This window comes from Herpailurus yagouaroundi, unplaced genomic scaffold (genome assembly GCF_014898765.1).
Source record: "Herpailurus yagouaroundi ecotype Mexico unplaced genomic scaffold, PumYag 210, whole genome shotgun sequence".
Classification (NCBI taxonomy): domain Eukaryota; kingdom Metazoa; phylum Chordata; class Mammalia; order Carnivora; family Felidae; genus Herpailurus; species Herpailurus yagouaroundi.
The window spans coordinates 6195538-6213276 of NW_024412441.1; the positions used below are offsets into that span (position 1 = coordinate 6195538).

Sequence of the window (17739 nt, forward strand, 5' to 3'; positions counted from 1 at the left end):
GGGCAGAGAGAGAGGGAGACACAGAATCCGAAGCAGGCTCCAGGCTCTGAGCCATCAGCACAGAGCCCAAGGCGGGGCTCCAAGTCACGAACCCTGAGATCATGACCTGAGCTAAAGCCTGACGCTTAACCAACTGAGCCACCCAGGCGCCCCTGCACTTTCTTCTAAGCAAGTGTTTGTTTTTTCCTGGTCTTAATCTATGGACACTTCTAACCGTGGAGAGGCCTGTATCCTGCCTTACGTTGGCTTCCACGTTGCTCAGAACAAGTTTCATACAAGTATCTAGGACCTGACAACATTCATTTTATACATAATAAGCTCATTTCTTACTCAACTTTGTGAACTACACACACACATACATACCTGGAGTTCGACAAAACAGTCCTTTAACAAAAGAAGAGTAACACGCATATAAACCTCTCTCAAAACTGTCTCATTTATAAGCAGAACTTGAAGCTAAGGGAGGCCCTCACACAACCATCTCAGGAGAGGTGGTGGTTGGTGACATACCATTAGATATCAATGGCTCAGAACCCTTCTGCAGTCAGCCACGGGCCGATTCCAGCAAAGACAAGGGGAGAAAGTTACCAAAGAGAAGGCATCTGTTGACCATGTTTAGAAGCTGGTTTAAAAGTCCTGGCTCCACCAGTCTGCCCTGCAGCGGTCAAAAGGGGCCCAGGGTGAGACGGGGTCTGTGCTGGGGCAGGTCCAGAGCAGGAACTGCCCAGAGGAGCAGATGGCAGAAGTGAGGACAGTGAGCCTGGAAAGACTAGCCTGTGCACAGGGCCCAACAGGATTAACCCTCTTCCGAGGAACTAGGCACAGATCTGGTCTTGGCCCCTGCAGAAGCGGAGTTAGTGCAGTACAAGAAAGGCATAAGGAAGCAAGTTAGGCTCTCTTATAAGGAAGGGCTTTATGAGACATTTCCAGCAGGGGGTGGCTGCCTTGGGAAGTGATGCAGGCCACAGCCCTGCAAGTGTTTGGTGGAGGAGGGGAGTCAGCCTGTCAGGAATGCACTTGTAGGAACTGCCCCATGGGACGGTCGGGACCAGGCGGGAAGACTTCTCCAGTCCTTTCAACACCATGAGGCTATGAGTCTGTTGTTTAAGACACTCAGTGTCTCATCCGGGGCTGAGTCTATTTCAGGCCAACTCGACAGGACAAGAAATGAAGCTGCATCCCCAAAACATAGATTGTGGGGCCCTCTGGACACAATGCACTGATGAACAAGAAAATGAGAAAGGGACCGAATATGATAAAGGAATCTCATTATAAAAGTCTGCAGGTCCCCAACCTCTTTTTCTCACATGGGGGCTCAGGAGGGATTGGAACTTAGCTGCCATCTCTTTACAGCTCCCTCCATGGGGAGGTGCTGAGATAATGGTCTCTAGAAGCCCTGAATTGGAGAAGAGCCACCTCTGTGCGCGCCTGGCTCTGAGTGCCCTAGATACAGGCTGCCCTGCCGGAGACAGACCTCATTAACGTCCTAACTAATTGGATCTGTTCTGCCAACCTGAGAATACACTTGAAAGATTACACATCTTTGATTCTAACATGAACATAAATTTAGCAGCAGCCTGTGTGTGTGTGTGTGTGTGTGTGTGTGTGTGTGTGTGTGTGTGTGTGTTGGGCGAAGGCAAGAGAGAAATCCTGTTACGGGAAACGTAAACCTTGATTATAAGGTGAATCCCCATTTCACAAAAGCGAAATATAAAGTGTTTTTGAGACTACGGTGGTAAGATCTTGTCCCAGTTCCTGGAATAAGGGAACCAGGGTGATAAGGCTGTGGCAGGATCTGGAGGTCACAGAAGGAATACCAAGGACAAGGAAACTTGGGTAGAAAGGGAATTAAGACGGAAAAGGGGGAGGCTGAGGTCTTCTTTGTGAGGAGGAAGGCTGCCTGCACTGGGGCACTTTTCCAGAGTGCACAGACCCTGCACTAGCTAGACCAGCACTCCCCTGGCCATGGAGTCCAGGGACCTGATAGGCAGCTTCTCCAGGAACCGGAGATGGCTGATTTCGGCTGACCCAGCAGCAGCGCCCTTGATGGTTTTCGGGGTGAGGCCCATCTAGTCTGAGCCCAGCACGCAACACAAGCAAGCCTCCCAGATGGACAGACAGCCCGGCTCCTTTTACCTTCCTGCCAACGCCAGACAGTGATGGTGTGCTCAGGGTCCACTCCCACCGATACAAGGAGCTTCCCAGTGGCGCTGAAGTTGATGTAATTCACCCCCTTCGAGTGGAAGCACCGCAGCATAGAGAGCGTGTGTTTGGTCATGGCATCCCAGATGTGGATTGAGGGTGTTGTTCCTGAATGTGGGAGGCATGACACACAACTAAGGCTGAAGAATGGCGGGGCCAAGGCAAAGCTTACGTTCACCCGGAAGACTTTTTAAGACAAATACTTGGGGGTGTTACAGTTACTGGGCCTAAGAGACCTATAGCCTGACCTGGCCGGAGGTGAAGCAATGAGAAACATCTGTTGTGCTTTTAGAGCCAGAGGCCTAAGAGCGTTTATGTCCACACACACACACTTGTGGAGGAGTTTACACAGAGGCAACTGGTGAGATCAGTGATTTGTATCTGCAGTTTGGCCAGATACAAGCAGCAAACACGATACAGTGACACGATTTTGCTGTGAAGATTCAAACTACTCACGGATGGAACAGCCTTACCTTGGGTCTCCGTAATATCAACTGCATTGGGTGGGCAATGGCAATGAGGAAAGCGTCAAGGGAAAACAATAGCTAAAATAAGTCATGTTTCTGATAGTGAAGCACTTAACACCAGCATCAGGAAGTTCCAAATTAAATTTAAAAATGGACATGGGTTCAATGAAAACAAGCAGAAGGGTATGTTCATAAAAAACTGCCTTTGAAACGACAAAGTTCAAAAAAAACACACACAACTTTTCACAAATGTGAAGTGTCAATCAGTTCACATTTGTCATTGGCAGTTTGCTAGGGTGCAGAAGAGCTGGGCACACAGACAAGCTACCCTTGCCGAGGACAATCACCGGGCTTCGGACACAGGGCTCTTTAACTGACACCTGGCCGGTGAAAAATTATTCTCCACAAGTCCACAGGGATAGGGGCATCCATTTATTTGGATTATCGGGCTCTGGTCTGACTTTATGATCCCTAAGAATCAACAATCACTGGCTATTTCAACTGAGATGACACAGATATACTGAGTGCTCAAAAAAGAACAGCAATGTCCAGAATGGGTAGATGTCCACAACCCACCAACCCCCTTTCCAGACATTTGCTATTAAGTCAATGTCCCTGCTCAGCGGGGAAAAAGCTCAGCTAGGGCACGACCCTCCTACCTATCTGGCTGGTGGCCACCACGTTCCTGTACTTGGGGTGCTGGTTCACCGTGAGGCAAAGGATGTCATCTGTGTGCTCCAGGTAGAAGCTTTGGCTCCCTAGGGGGAAGACACGGGATGGTGAGCAGGGGAGTCTTCGAGACCTCTCAGGACAACCTTGAAGGATTACATAGGGTCTGGAAATGCCTTGTCAAAGTGAGAGATCAAGGCCACAAGCTCGCAATTTTAGAATCATCCTTGGGGAGATGGGAGATCATTTTTTTACATTTACACATTCTCTTCCAGGCCTGGTGGAAGAGCTGGTATCTATTCTCTAGCACACACCAGCTCCCCTGCCATCCCTCCCGCAGCCTGTGTGGGTCCAGAACACAGTCCAAGTGCAAGGCTTCCAGGGTCCAAAGTGATAATGGAGATAATACTTAACTGAACAAAATGGCACCACTTACTCATCTGAAAGGGAAGTCTGTGGAATAAGAAAATACTTCGGGTATCTCTTTTAAACCATTGTTATTTCTCAAAGTGCCAATCCACTTGGGAGCCTACTGGATGGCACAGGTGATGTATTCACCCCCTAAATGCCCTAACTCGACATGTAACACAGAAAATAGAAGAAATCACAGGAAGTATTTATTATCTACTATGGAAAATGGGTTTGCTGACTTCCAAAGTGGCCACTGTAAACCCATCCAAGTAGCCAACACTACTAGGAGGTAAGTGATGGCACTGATAGACAAGGAAACAGCACATTGCTGCTAAAATGATAGTATGTCTAAAAAAAAAAAAAAAAAAAAAAAAAGGTGAAAATGTATAGAAAATTTCAAGGTCCTCCTCCCCAAAAAGAGATCGTTATGTGCTCAGTGACTTCCCTGTCTAAAAATGTATGCATTAAATAAGTGTGTGGAATTGGGAAGGAGCATAAAAATTTGAAAAAAAGAAAGGGGGTCTGTTTTAAGATATAAAGCAAATAAGGCAAGATGTTAACATATTTAAATCTGGTGGCAAAGGTACGTGTCAAATTCATTTCTACATGCTGAGCATCCTTTGCCTTGCAGTGTTTCTTTTCAAACTATTTGTTTCATGTGACTCACCCTATCAGTTAAGGGACACTTTGGGGTGCTTACAGTTTAAGTGTTCTCATCCTTATGGTAAATCTGGTTAACTACTCAAAACAAGCAAAACTTGAAAATTTGAGCTACTAAAAAATTGGTCGCCCCTAACAAATTAGCAAGAAAATCTCCCCTGTGCTCTGTTCTTGGTAACCTGCCACAAGGAATTTCTCCACTCCCTACACCCTCTTTCTGGCTTCTGTCCATCCCTCCCAGCATCTGAGCAGCTGATGGGAAACAGGGACACCTCCCTCAGAGGGCTGACAGCAGGGTGTTGTTCGAAAGAAAGACGGCTGGCTGTGACCTTTGAATGAGGCCTCCACACTTTCTAGGACCAAATGATACCAGTCTGGAATCGAGTGAAAGGGCTCTATCAGGATAAGAATGCGTCAGTTTGGGGGGCATCTCCAGAGTGGGGGAGTACACACAAAGGGACTAAAGTGGGGTCCTGTCCTCAGAGGGGGGTTCTCGGGCTGAGTTACCCGTGGAGAGGCTCTGGAGCACGCCAGCCGCCGCGGTGTGGAAGATGATGTCTGCACCGTCGTTCAGGTAATGCAGGTTGTTGCGACAGTCGAATCCCCTGTAGCCAAACACGTGGTCGAGAGCCAGCTCCTACGTTCCCACACACAGATAAAAGCAGCTCTCAGAGGAAGTAAGCACAGAGGCACAAACCCACACTCTGGGAGCAGCCACTTACCTCATGGGAACCGCATGGCTGGTTAGACAGCCAATACCCCACAAAAAGCATTTTGCTTCTTGACTAGCTGAGGCTACAACGCAGCCCTTTCTTTAGTTCCCTGAAAAGCTAGGGGGACAGGCCAACACACAGAATTACAGGGAACTTTCTAAATAGGCTAGATAGGTTTCCAGGCACTGCAGGGGAGTCAAGGTCTACTGATTAGAAGCCCTGTAAAGGTCACCTAGAAGTTGTATGTCTGTCCCTTGGCAGGCAGTCTTCAGGGGGGCTGAATGGCGGCCTGGAGGTTTGCTCTGATTCCCGCAAATGCCACTGGGCCTGGCAGGGGCCGGATACTGAGGCAAATGCCATGTTCATTCTGTTGCTTGGTGCTTACCCTACAGAGTTTCAACATAATTTGCATTTCCCCCCCCAACAACTAGATGCTGTTCTGGGTTTATAGTCTTTTTCTTCTTCCTGTCTTATCTTCCATGATTAAGCTCAGGATCAGCTATTAATGCGATTTGATGCACACTTCCTGTTGCCAGCACTTCTGTGCCAGGCACTGTGTTGGTTAGTGGGATACAAGGTTAAGAAGACGTGGGTCCCTGATTCTAGGTTCCCTGATTTTTTTCCCCAAAGCTCCTAAAATACAACAACCCCTCCTTACTCCAGAACATTCATTGACTTTCACTGCCTTCGGGATAAAGCCCAAACTCCTAAGTTGGCAGAATTACTTCTACTCACACATCTTCTGTACCCTCGGTGAAGCTGCATTGTCTATTTAGCCCATACATCATGAGCTTTCCTACCTTTATAATTCTGCTTTGTAAAATAGCCCTTGCCTGAAGAGCATTTCTCCTCCTTTCATCTCAGCCTTCCCCTACCCCCACGTGTTTCCCAGAAACTGTCTATGTAAAATGTGACCCCTCATCCCAGTGGACAACTGACTCAAGCTGGGCCAGTCACATGGTTTCTCCCAGGAATTAAGAATTGAGGACACTGGTAGGCTGGGCTGTTTAACTAAGTGAGGAGATATAAACTCAAGTGCTGGGTCATACCCATTTGTCTACCAAAATAGTTCAGGAAGTGTGCAGAAAAAGAGAAGAATGCATCAGACAGACAACCGCAGTGGGCAGAGAGTGGTGCCATCTTGGTTTATGATGGCTTTTCACCTTCCGGATCCTGCGTCTTCTGGCTTGTGCTCTGTTTCATGATAAATTCCCCAATTAGTCCCCCTTTTCTAATAAAAAGTTTTAAGATGGATTCTTCTGTCTTTAGTGAGTTCAAAGTGTGGTAGGAGAGACAGATGAGTAAGAAATAATGGCAGTAGTGTGTGTAACAAGGGCTGTGGGTGAGGGGTGTGTGTGAGGGAGTGTAGGAATGTTCAGGATGAGGAGAATCAAGAAGACTGCACTGAGAAGATGCCAGAGAAAAGCTTGGAAAGACCAGGGTGTGGGCATAGAAGAGGAGAAGACTTCTAAAACACAGGGGCCTGAAAGCCCATGGCAGCTTCAGAAAACATTAGGTATAGGGCTTGGGGGCTGGAGATTTGAGATGCAGTGGCAAATCACAGGTGCTGAGGCTGCAAAGGAGGCTCCTGGGTCAGGTTTTGAAACCATGCACTTGAATCCCACAGGCAATGTGGGAATCTCCTGGGTCTTAAAGCTGAGGTGAAGTGTGAAGTATTCTATTTGAGAGAGCTAATTCTGTGGGAAGCAAGACATGTGTCAGAGAGGGAGGGGACTCTGGAGGCAGAGACAACAGTTAAGAGGCCTCTCTTAGAAAAGAGAAGGTCCACAAAGCTGCAATCCTCAAGTATGAACAACTGAATTTAAATCTCTCTGCACTTCCTGGCTTGGAGATCTTGGGCACAGGACCTAATTAGTCGCTTAGCTTTTCTGAGCTACTGTCCTTATCTGTAAAATGGAAATAACAGTACCTTCCTCATGGGTTTGACAGATTATATGAAATACTTCATGGAAAGTACATACGTAGTACCTGGCTCATGGTGGGTGCTCAGACAACGTTAGAGACAAAGAACAAGCTTGCATTCTCCCTGTGTCTTCCCTGCCCCCGAGTGGGACTGGTCTAGGGGAAAGGAGACAGGTTTGAAGGACATGGGACATTTGCAAGTCAGGACTGACAGGACCTGGTGGCAGGGCTGAAGGAATATGACCCGGCGGGCGTGATTCTGGGATGGGGGACACAACACTCTGTAGAAGGGAGAGGAGACAAGAGAGACCCATCAACTGCACCCAAGTTTACTTGAAGGTATCTTGCCATAAGCAGATGGTAGTGTCCACTGGGCAGGTCTTAGAACACTGATCTTAGACGAAGACCAAAACAGCTTAACTTTCTCACCTCAACCAGTTTCTTTTTTTTGGTGATGTTGTTCTTCTGGAGTTTCTCAGGCTGGGGGGCTGCTCTGCTGACAGGCGGTCTGGAGCAGAGAGTGACAAAAACAGAACAAAACAAAACAAAAACAAAAACACAGTGTTGAACAAAAGGCAGCAAGTTGCTTGTCCAGTGTGCTCAGCTAAGGCCAGAGCCAGGCTCCCCTCTCTCTTGTCCCCCACTCCGAGGACCTTCCCCTGGGTTTGTTTGGTCCTGCTCCCTCCCTCGCTCCCCCAGAAAAAGTAGATTCTGACATTCAGGGTCCCATGTGATGGGGGCTGGATTTATCGGCGTTGGGGTGGGCTTCCTTACACACCTAACGCATCATAGTCAGGGATCAGTCCCTCTACCTCCTGGGAGCCAGGAAGAACACCTGGGCCAGAGAGGCTGGTTTTAAAACTAAAGAGGAGCCTAAGAATGAGAAGGAAGGGGCTGTGCTTCCCGAGTCTACTGGCCATTTTTCACACAGGGATATGCTTATGTTGTTCAGAATTAGGTGGTCAGAGATCATGCCGCGGTGTGAAGTGGGCCTTACAAGCCAGGTTTGGGAAAAGGCTCGGCTGGCCGAGTGCCCAGGTCATTTATGCTACACAAAAGGGCAAGTAGGAAGTATGGGAATAAAAGACAGAAAGAGCACCCACTCTGCCATATACCTTAGGGTTATGGTCTACATTAAACTGCTATCATCATCCCAAAGTTTGCCTTTCCCTTCTCAGTCTTGGATCTGGGCCTCCAAACTTAGGAAAGAGTTTTTATAACGGGTAAGCTCTCTACTCTTACATGAGCAGGCCAAGGTTTTGTAACACGGGGCTCCCTTAAATCAGACTTCTCGGAGTTTAGGAAATGGGTAAGGGAGACCTGTAGCAGGTCCTGCTGCATGTTGCAAATCCATTAGTTATTGCTCTTGGGCTATGCAAAGAGAAAGGATTACCTTGATCCCCTTGTAAGCAGCAAACAAAGCCAAGTGAGAAACTTAGTACAGTTTAGAGCCGCATTAGCAACCACCTCATTCATGCACAAGCATTATCCAAGTGAACAGACATTCCTGTGTGGCACAAACCATGCTTCCCGAGCATGCCAGCAAAGAACTAAAACAGAAATGAAAGAGTGCACCAGTCTACAAATTCAGAAAGCTCATACCCTGGCGTCTCTGGGCAAACTCTGCACTAAAGCGCCTACAGAATAGGGAGAAAAAAGGAAGCCTTGTCAATGCTTCCCGCACGCTCTCCGCGCCTTTGCGGATGCGCCTGGGGACTCTGCTTATTTGAGAGTGTGCTGGGGGAAAACTTGTTGTCAGAAAAACAATAACATCCTCCTGGATGTCGTTGGGAGTTATGCACAATGGATGCTTTGTTTCCGAATCCAGTTCGACTCATAATTTAGCCTACTAATTCCCAGTGTTTCTTGGTAGGGCAGCTTGCCCGCTGGAAAGGCTTGCATTTTCAGGCTGGGGAAAAACAAGTTACCTTTATTTTCTGAGAAAGTCTTCAATCAAAACATGTTATGTAATCATAAGTGATAATTGGACCAAATGGTATTATTATCTGCACTGAAGAATAGGGAGTGAGCACATCTCTGCAAAACGACACCCCCGGCTGATGTCACCGCTGCCAAATTGAGCAAAACCGGGAGGCTGGGGGCATGCCAGTTCTCGCAATTAGACACTTCCTTCACATTAATTATCACTTCCCAGGACATCTGCTCTTTCTTCTGTTTTAGTGGGACTTTCAAATGAAATCCGTGGGTTTCTTCTTTCACCTAAGAATGTTTGAGTGTGTGACAAAAGCAAGCCGAGGTCTGAGATGGGAGCAGTACACTGGGGCTACAGCGTGGTTCAAAGGCAGAACTGGAGATTAAACGCAGGGCTTGTTCCCAGGGTACACACAGGTTGTATAATATGTCACATATTATACAGTGTATACGAGGTATGCATACAAGCACAAACACTGCGTATTTATATATACAGGAGATTGTATATATATACACATAAAGGCAATCCGATGCTTTTTTTCACCTTGATTTTCAGTTAAGAACTGAAAAGTAAAGCAATCTCAGAATGTTTCTTTCTTATTTCACAAGCATATGTTTATGGCTGTATTGCTTCAAAACTGAAGATGAGAGGGGCAAAAGGAAGAAACCTGCATGGTGGCAAATTCAGCGGATTGTTAAGTATAGACCCTTCGCGGTTGTGGATTCTGCATGAACGCTTAGTACTGGATGCTCATCGAACACCTGGGCTTTTCCAGAGTGCTGTGAATACTTACTTGACAATTCCCTGCCTCCAAAGGAAAGCAAGTTAAAACACAATACAAGCATTAAAGGCTTCTTTCCAGGCATCTGTAAACAGTGTTCGTAACATCAGACGTGGGAGGAACTGCCAAAATTCTCAAACGCAGCCAAATGCTGGAGGTTTGGCATTTTTCAGCAGATCTAAATCCTTCCAGATTCAGATTCCATTGGAAATGTGACTCTGAAAAGCTTTGCTGAGGTGGGAAAGAGCAGGGTGTGTGAGAACATTCACTCACTTTTCAGTCCAATAAACTCTTTATAGCTGGTTGCCCCAGCTGGCACTCAGGACGGGAGAGCCAGGAAGGGAGTGAGAGCAGCGAGGATTATCGCTGGGGGGCGGGGGGGGGGGGGGGCCCCGCAACTCAGGAAGGTTAAGAGCCTGATAGGTAAGGTGGTGGGAGCCCCGGTTGGGGGAGGGGCAGAGACACAAAGGGACCTCTGGGGGCAAGTGGAACTTTGAAGTCACTCAGGGAAACAAAGAAGAAATAGAGTTTCCACTGGGCAAGAAACTTAAGAAGGGAATCTGGCAAGAGAGCAAACAAATTGGATAATCAGGAGAGAGGACTATGGACTGGCTTGAGCTCCAAGAGAGCACAAGAGCAGTTTGCCAAGGAAGAGAGTAGAGGCAAGAAGCCAAGGGGAGGCCTGCAGACTCAAGCACGTGACTTGGTGTTAAGTAACGAGGCAGCACTGTTCTTGTCCAGTGCCAGGGGTGCAGGCTGCCAAAGACGCACCCCTACCCATAGATACAGTCCCTACCTCATGTCCCCATGTCCTCTGTGGAAACAGCACACTCTTGGGCAGGGAAGGACCATGAGGAGGTCAGTCCACGCTGCAATCCTGTTGTTCAGCAGCTGGGCTGCTTAAGAGAAAGCTTAGGCTCACTTAAAGATGAGTGGGGTCTTAAAACATGGGCTTGCACCTCACGGAGGCCACCAGAGGTAGCTAGTGCCCAGTGTTTGCCCCTCTTTGTCCCCTCCCCAGGGTGCTGGGATGACAGAATGAAGGGTAGAGCAGAGCACATGATTACCTGAGATGCACAGGAGAGGGTTTGGAGGCAAGGTTTTTAGGGAAGCTTCTGAAATGACTGAAGATGTAATGAAAATCAGTCACAACCCCAGATGAGCACAACACGAAAGCCAACTGGAGAGTGAGGTTCAGAAAGCTAGTAAGAAACAAAGTTGTTGCAAACAGCTTCTATAAAGAGGGGTGTTGGTGTGGAGAAAATCAGCTATATTTAGCCAAGAAATGCAAGTTTAGATTTGTTTTCAGTGTTGTTAGTCAGACAATGTTCAAAGTGTCCTCGGAGTTCGAAACATAGCTTTCTTCAGATTCCAAAATGGGCCATAAAATGCTCCAAGGGTTTTCAAAGTATCTTGGGAAACTAAACTTTTGATCCCTTTTGGTGGGAGCCAGCAGATGACCTGAGCACTATTTCAACATTGTCTTCCAGCAAGACCTATCAGCCCAGGTGGGCTTCAGGTACTCAGGCCTAGTTGTGTTTGCACCTGTGCATTTTTCTGGGGGAAACAAGAATCTGGTTTAAACAGATTTTTTAAACAGATTTTAAACAGATTTTTTAAAACAAAAATCTGTTTTAAACAAATTTTCAAAGATGTACATGATTTGAGAGAGAGAGAAAGAGATTAAGAATCATTGCTTTAGGATAAATCCATGTTGAGGAAAATGCTACAAAGCCATGGGAGATCTCTATTATCAAAACAAAAGGAACTGGATTCTGTTAAATGTATTCCTATGTCTTCCAGAACCTCCTGTAGAGCTGCTCAGTAGTAAAGTGGAGTGGAAGGAAAAGAGTCAGACAGGAGAATTATGGGATGCCCTCAGGGAAGCCTGCCATCTTGAAAATGCTTTGGACTGAAGCCTATAACACAGTCTCATCTCCCCACGCTTTTGAAAAAATGGGGATACAGTCCCAGACTTGGACATTTTAAATGAGTATCAATTTATTGGGGGAGAGGGTGAAAAACTGAGGTCATAAAGGATGGAAAGGAGGGAACTACGAGTAAGGTGGGCAGGCTACTGAAGAGGCTACTCTAATAATCCAAGGGAGGGGTGATGAAGATCTTGACTAAAGCAATGGTTGTAGAGAAGGAAACAAGTGAATATTTAAAGAAATAGTGGTGAAGTAGACTTCAAAAACTCTTGAATTGATTAGATCTAGGGGTTGAAGGAGGAAGAGAATGCAAGTGGTATATCAATTTTCTGCCTGGGCACCTGGCAGAAGAGTGAGGTTGTAAGATGGTGCCATGTCAAACTTCAGACGTCTATGGTCTGGCTTTACTCACTAGAAGTGCAAGTCAGAGGTGGGACTCAGAGAATCATCAGCCAATGGGTGAAATACAGGAGATTAATCAGGAAGAGAGTTGCAAGCCTGAGGCCCAACAACATGTGAATGGCTAGAAGAGGAGGCAGACAAGGGACACTGAGAAGAAATGATGGAAGAGGTAGGACGAGGGCCAGGAAAGATGGTTTCTAAAAAGATATAACTTCACTATCCAATATGGTATCCACTGGCTACATGTGGCTCGTCCAAATTAAGGTGTGCTGTAACTGTAAAATATATACCAGATTTTGAAGACCCAGTAAAAATAATTTTTAAAAAATATAAAATGACTCAATAATTTTCACGATGACATGTCGAAATAATATTTTTAACATATTGGGTAAATAAAACACATTGTTAAAATCAACTTCACCATCTCTTTTAACTTTTTAAATGTTTTAAATGTGATTACTAGAAAAATTACCTCTGTGGCTTGCATTGTATTTCTATTGCACAATGCTACTCCAGAAGAAACAAGTTCTTCCTTTTTAACAAGACAAAGAGAAGATTTGGGAATCAGAAAGTCACCATGCCAGCAGAATGGCAGGGACAGAAGACAGATGGAATGGACTAGAGAGTGAAGGAGAGATTTGTTAAAGCCTGGATGAGAAGGGGAAAGGAGAAGGAAGGTAAGGGTTGGAATATGTGTGTAAATGTTTGGATCAAAGGATTTACTTATTTCCTGAACAGAGTTTGGTAAGGACGGCAAAGACTGAAATGCATTTCTTGGCTGAGGACATGAATCCTGAGGGAGCAGCACAGGAGATATAGGAGAGGAGAGCAATGGTCAGGGAGCACCGATGGCTGGGAGGCTAAGGTCCAAGCAACCAGCTGAGGAACCCACCTTGAATAGGAGGAGGGACTTCATCTCTCTGAGAGGAAAGGATGTGAATGGTTTACATGGGTTGGAAGATGGGAAACAAGATGGAGGAGAGATAAAGAAGTGCCAAGATGGAGTTCATGCCCAATAGCTTCTGTTTTCTTGATAAAGTAGGGGAGAAAAGCCATCTACCAAGAGTGGAGGGGTAGGGTTGGGCGGAAAGGTAAGGAAGGGGCAAAATTGTGTTTGACTGCTGAGTGGCTGGCAGAGGGAGCCAATCAAAGACAAGAAAGAAAACAAAGGAACAGTGGAGAGCACCTCAGTGTAGCTGGCAACATGGAGTCTGGTGAGGGCAATCTGCACCAGTGTGACCTTCTAGTCAGAAGAATGGAAGTATGTGCTGTAGGAGAAATACAGGGATGAAGGGCCAAGAAGACTGGAAAAGTGGCATTCAGGCAGAGAAAAAATGGAGGTATCAAGGCATATAGGATGCTTTAATGAGGATCAAGATTAGGATTACCGGGGATGAGAAATCTAGAGGAGAGAAGTTTAAGTCACTGAGGGAGAGGAGAGCTACTGATGGTGATGTAACCCATGGCTGGCAGGAGCCAGCTCAGCCAAGTTGACCATTAGCTGAACTCCTCAGACAGGAAGTTGATAACTGACAGGGACAGGGAGGGGGAGAAGATGGAGCATGATGGAAACTTCAAAGGATTGGGGTGGGGCTGCTTAAAGAGAGAGCCAATATGCTTTACACACACCCACAAAAACACCCAGATACTCCAAACCTTACAGTCAGGGACACTGTTTCAAGGGGGGCAAATCATGCACCCCAACAATTGCTTCTGCAAACACCTCCCCAGTTACCACCTCATGACCATACAACAGTAGAAAAAGGGAGAGTAACCAGCCCGGTAGCGCCCACTCCCTCCAAATGGAGATCTGAGAGATGTTCAGAGACTTGATAAAAAAAACTGTTTCCAATCCTGCCACTGTCTTGTAAGAGAAGTTCCCTTTCATCAGAAAATCCCTCACCTGTGTGTGATGCATTCTTTATCCCCAGGAGCAAGTGGGTTTGAGTCAACTGATTACACTGTAAGAATATGATTTCCTGGGTCTATTAATCTTTCAAAAAAGTCACTTTACCTCTGCATTTTCAAGCCCTGGCACATTTTCTTTTTATGATAAAAAGTGAACAAACTACTCTTTCATGAATGGCAGGTTTAACCCCTAAAATTATCAGTTAAACGGAAGTCATTATTTTGCTTCAAACAATATGTAAAATCAAGAGATTTGAATAAGGAAAGTCATTTATGAAGGTAGCTTTAAATTCCCTTTAAAAAACCAACTATTCGGCTTTCAGCAGAGTTACATAGCCAAACAATAGGCCTTTGAAATGGTTAATTTCAGCATGTGGGTGGTTTAATAGATATTGTAACTTCACTTCCTTCCACCCTATTAGAGAACAGGAAACTTGCTACCTTTTACCTACTCAGAGCAGCTGTGAGTGCAGAACTCTACAGAATTAAGGGGCAGAGTAAAGAAAAACTCTGCCTAGAGAGAAAAGCTCTGGGTGAATGAGGTCACACCTTGCCGAGGTCATGGTGTGCCCTGTATGCTTGCACTTGCTGTCCTGGAGGAAAGTTTGAGCCTAGTTTACACACAACAGACAGGCAATGGCGGGTCTCTGTATGAACTCGGGCTTGTTAAGATCACTCCATCATCACAGATTGGAATGAAATGTAGAATCAGAGGTTCCTCCCCATTTATCAGACCAAGTTTAGGATAGGATGTAGTGGTTTTGACAGATCTCAAAATGGTAAATTTTAGAGTAAATTTAGAAGCACCTGTTAGCAAGATTGTCAGTTCTTAGCAGCCCTTACAATCCGAGCTCACAAAGCAGCCACTGATCAATGATGACAAAGGGCCTCTGTGAAGCCAGTGGAGCGAGGAAAGGGAAGTGCCAGGCTGTTTAGTCGTGTATTTCTCCATGGAGGGGAGAACTGTCCTGATTTGTCAAGCTCATCATGCTTCAGGCAGACGTGAAATGGGCAGTGACTGATTACATACAGCATCTCTTAAAAACTGGGGGCAGGTTTTTCTCCCTAAATATAGCATAAAAGGTTAGAAGAAAAATTGGGATTACCTAGAGATGGTGGTTTCTTCCAATTCAGGGACCTCTATCAAATCTTTGCAATATTTTTACACTTCGTCACTTGTGAGCATGATCTTTGTTTCACTGTAAATCCGCTGACAAAGAAGGCCTTGCATGTAAAATAGGTGGGATGGCTACAATAACACAGACTTTTCAGTTCTTTTTGCCTTGGGTTATTAGATTTAAACCAAACAGACATTTAATTCCTAACAGACAGATGGTACAAAGACAAAATTATTTAACCAAGAGCAGTCTCATGGCCAGATTCTACATGGGTCACACCATTCCCCACAAAGATGAGATCACCCTTCGGTGCTAACCAAATGAAGGTAAATGTGGTTGTTGACCAAAAAGGGATTTGTAGAGCATTTTGAGAACAGATTAATTCATGTATATATTAAGAGAAGCAGGCTAAGTAAATTCATTCGTTCATCTACTCATTCAAAAAATATTTGTTTACTATGTGCTATGAGCAAGGCACTGTGTTAGGCACATGGTGAGAACCATGACAGGCACAGTGCTGACCCTTAAGGAACTAAGACACCATACACATAGTTTACAATCCAGCAGAACTTTAAATATCTTGATACAAGGATCAAAATATTAAGAATCCAAGGATTTGGGGCTAAAACAATGAAACAAAAATAAAATTTCCTTTATGTTTCTTTATAAACCCGTAATGTATGGTTTTCTTTATAGGATCTTCTTTTTGCTTAAGTTCATAAATCTATACAAGTGGATTCAGAAGGGATATGATAAAGTAGGAGAAGATAGATTTTAGGCCCTTCCCCGTTCAGCCCTAAACACAATTTAGGAAAAGGTCTGTAAACCCCGAGTGCTGGAGTGCAGTCTTGAGGTCATTTGGTGGTGGGATCCATCAGTTCAGAGATGAGGAAACCAACATTTATAAAAGGCTCAGAATCTGCTTCTAATTGTGGATTGGTAAAAGCTTCTTGGTTTCCTAAGGAACATATGGCATAAGATTGAAAGTTAAAAATGTATCAGAGGAACTAAAATATTAATGTAGAAGCATTCACAGATTCCTTCGTTATAATTCTCTGCTAAGAATAATTCTGGCAATGCCATCCCAGCGTCTCCTCATACTGGGTGGCTGAGATGGATGGAGGGTGACATTACTTTGTGCATCAGGGAGGACTGGGAGAGGGATTCCGCTGAGAACCAAACATCCCCTCATACATGCTTGGGGGTACCCAAACCATCTCTTCATATTGGGGGGGGTACTGAGATGGGGAGGAGAGGATCGCCCTTCAGGATCCTGGTTTGCCTATAGGTCCACAAGCGGGGGTGACTGAAAGATACTGAGATGCTGACAGCTGAGGTTAGTCAAATGGGGGTGCGTAGTGCAGGGGCCCCCTGGTGCCTGGGGACAAGTCCCTGTGGGGGGGGACTACTGGAGGCACCACTCATCCACCCACGTGGAAGGAAGCTCACGGCACATATGAATGAGGACGGGAGGTGCCTGGTCCCCTGGATCTCCTGTAATCACCTATGTCACACACTCCCTGCCAGAAAGAGGGGACAGTTACCCTCAAAGCTGCAGGTACTAGGAGTAAGGGCCTCTCCATTTTACGCCATTGTTTGGAATTGCCTAAAGGCAGGAGCCAGATGGTGACTAACCTGAGAGCTGGAAGAATAGCCAGGGGTGCCAAATGCTTAAGAGGCAGAAATTTCCAAGCTGGATTATGGGTATACAAGCAAGATGCCAACAAAATCTCAGATTCTGATACCTAACCAGTGGGTATCAGTGACTAGAAATGAACCTAAATCTTGTTAAATTGTTAAGGAGTTTATTCACTCAATCAACAATCATTTACTGAATGCTAGCACTGTTATCAAATTTGGAGAAAAGGCAGTGTATCAGAAATTTTGCTTTCACGGAGTTGACATCCTAGCTGTAGGAGAGGAGCTTTATGCCCCAAATCTGGCAAACAACAAAGGCTTGTTTCCCAACTCTTAAGGCCTCCAACCAATAGGAGGAGAATAATAAAGTGAAACCCAAAAAGGTCATCCCCCACAAAGCCAATCTCGACTTGGCAAAAAAGAACAAGGACAAACAAAGATCTTGGCAAGTACAACACGTAGACCAGAAGGATGACCAAGGACCCAATCTCACTCTGGGCTGGAGATATCCTCACACAACCTGAAACCAGAGCATGTTGAGGCAAGATTCTGGTAAAGCCAAAGTCAGTTTCCTTGATCTCATGTAAACACGTTGCAGTGTGTGAGAATTGTTTTATAATGGTTATACCTCCCGAGCTTGCAGGCATTGATTCAGACTATCCTCAACATTTGGGTATGTGTTTAGGGTGGAGAGAGAATATAAAGAGGTATAAAATAAAACCTCAGGAGAACATTAAGGGAAGCCTCTTCTACTTGGAAAAAAATCCTCATAAGCATGGCTGTCTGTCTCACTGGGGCACTCTGGGGACTTGGGAAGCCTTAACACTGGCTTAGGAAATGCTGTTAGTTCCTGCCTTATGTAACCATGCCTAAAGCTTTCCAGTACTTCAAAATTAAAGAAACTGTACATCTCTAACTTTTGTATTGTCATCTTCCCATCATTGGCATGACTGTCCTATTGTGATGACCAAGCAGATTCCTGT

General features: G+C 45.6%; 1 protein-coding gene across 6 annotated transcripts in view; it reads right to left on the reverse strand.

Annotated features, from left to right (window-relative positions):
- EML6 (EMAP like 6) overlaps positions 1 to 17739 on the reverse strand; it is a 275164-nt gene that overhangs the window by 13846 nt on the left and 243579 nt on the right. For 2 of the 6 annotated variants that reach the window (XM_040453716.1, XM_040453711.1), the window contains exons 28-34: positions 9772 to 9786; positions 8439 to 8447; positions 7475 to 7553; positions 4917 to 5046; positions 3329 to 3427; positions 2676 to 2696; positions 2137 to 2310 (exon numbers count right to left, since the gene is read on the reverse strand). In XM_040453716.1, the coding sequence (XP_040309650.1) occupies positions 2137 to 2310; positions 2676 to 2696; positions 3329 to 3427; positions 4917 to 5046; positions 7475 to 7553; positions 8439 to 8447; positions 9772 to 9786 (527 nt within the window). The remainder of the gene's footprint in view (positions 1 to 2136; positions 2311 to 2675; positions 2697 to 3328; positions 3428 to 4916; positions 5047 to 7474; positions 7554 to 8438; positions 8448 to 9771; positions 9787 to 17739) is intronic. The other 4 variants (XM_040453712.1, XM_040453713.1, XM_040453714.1 and 1 more) reach the window with 4 other exon arrangements.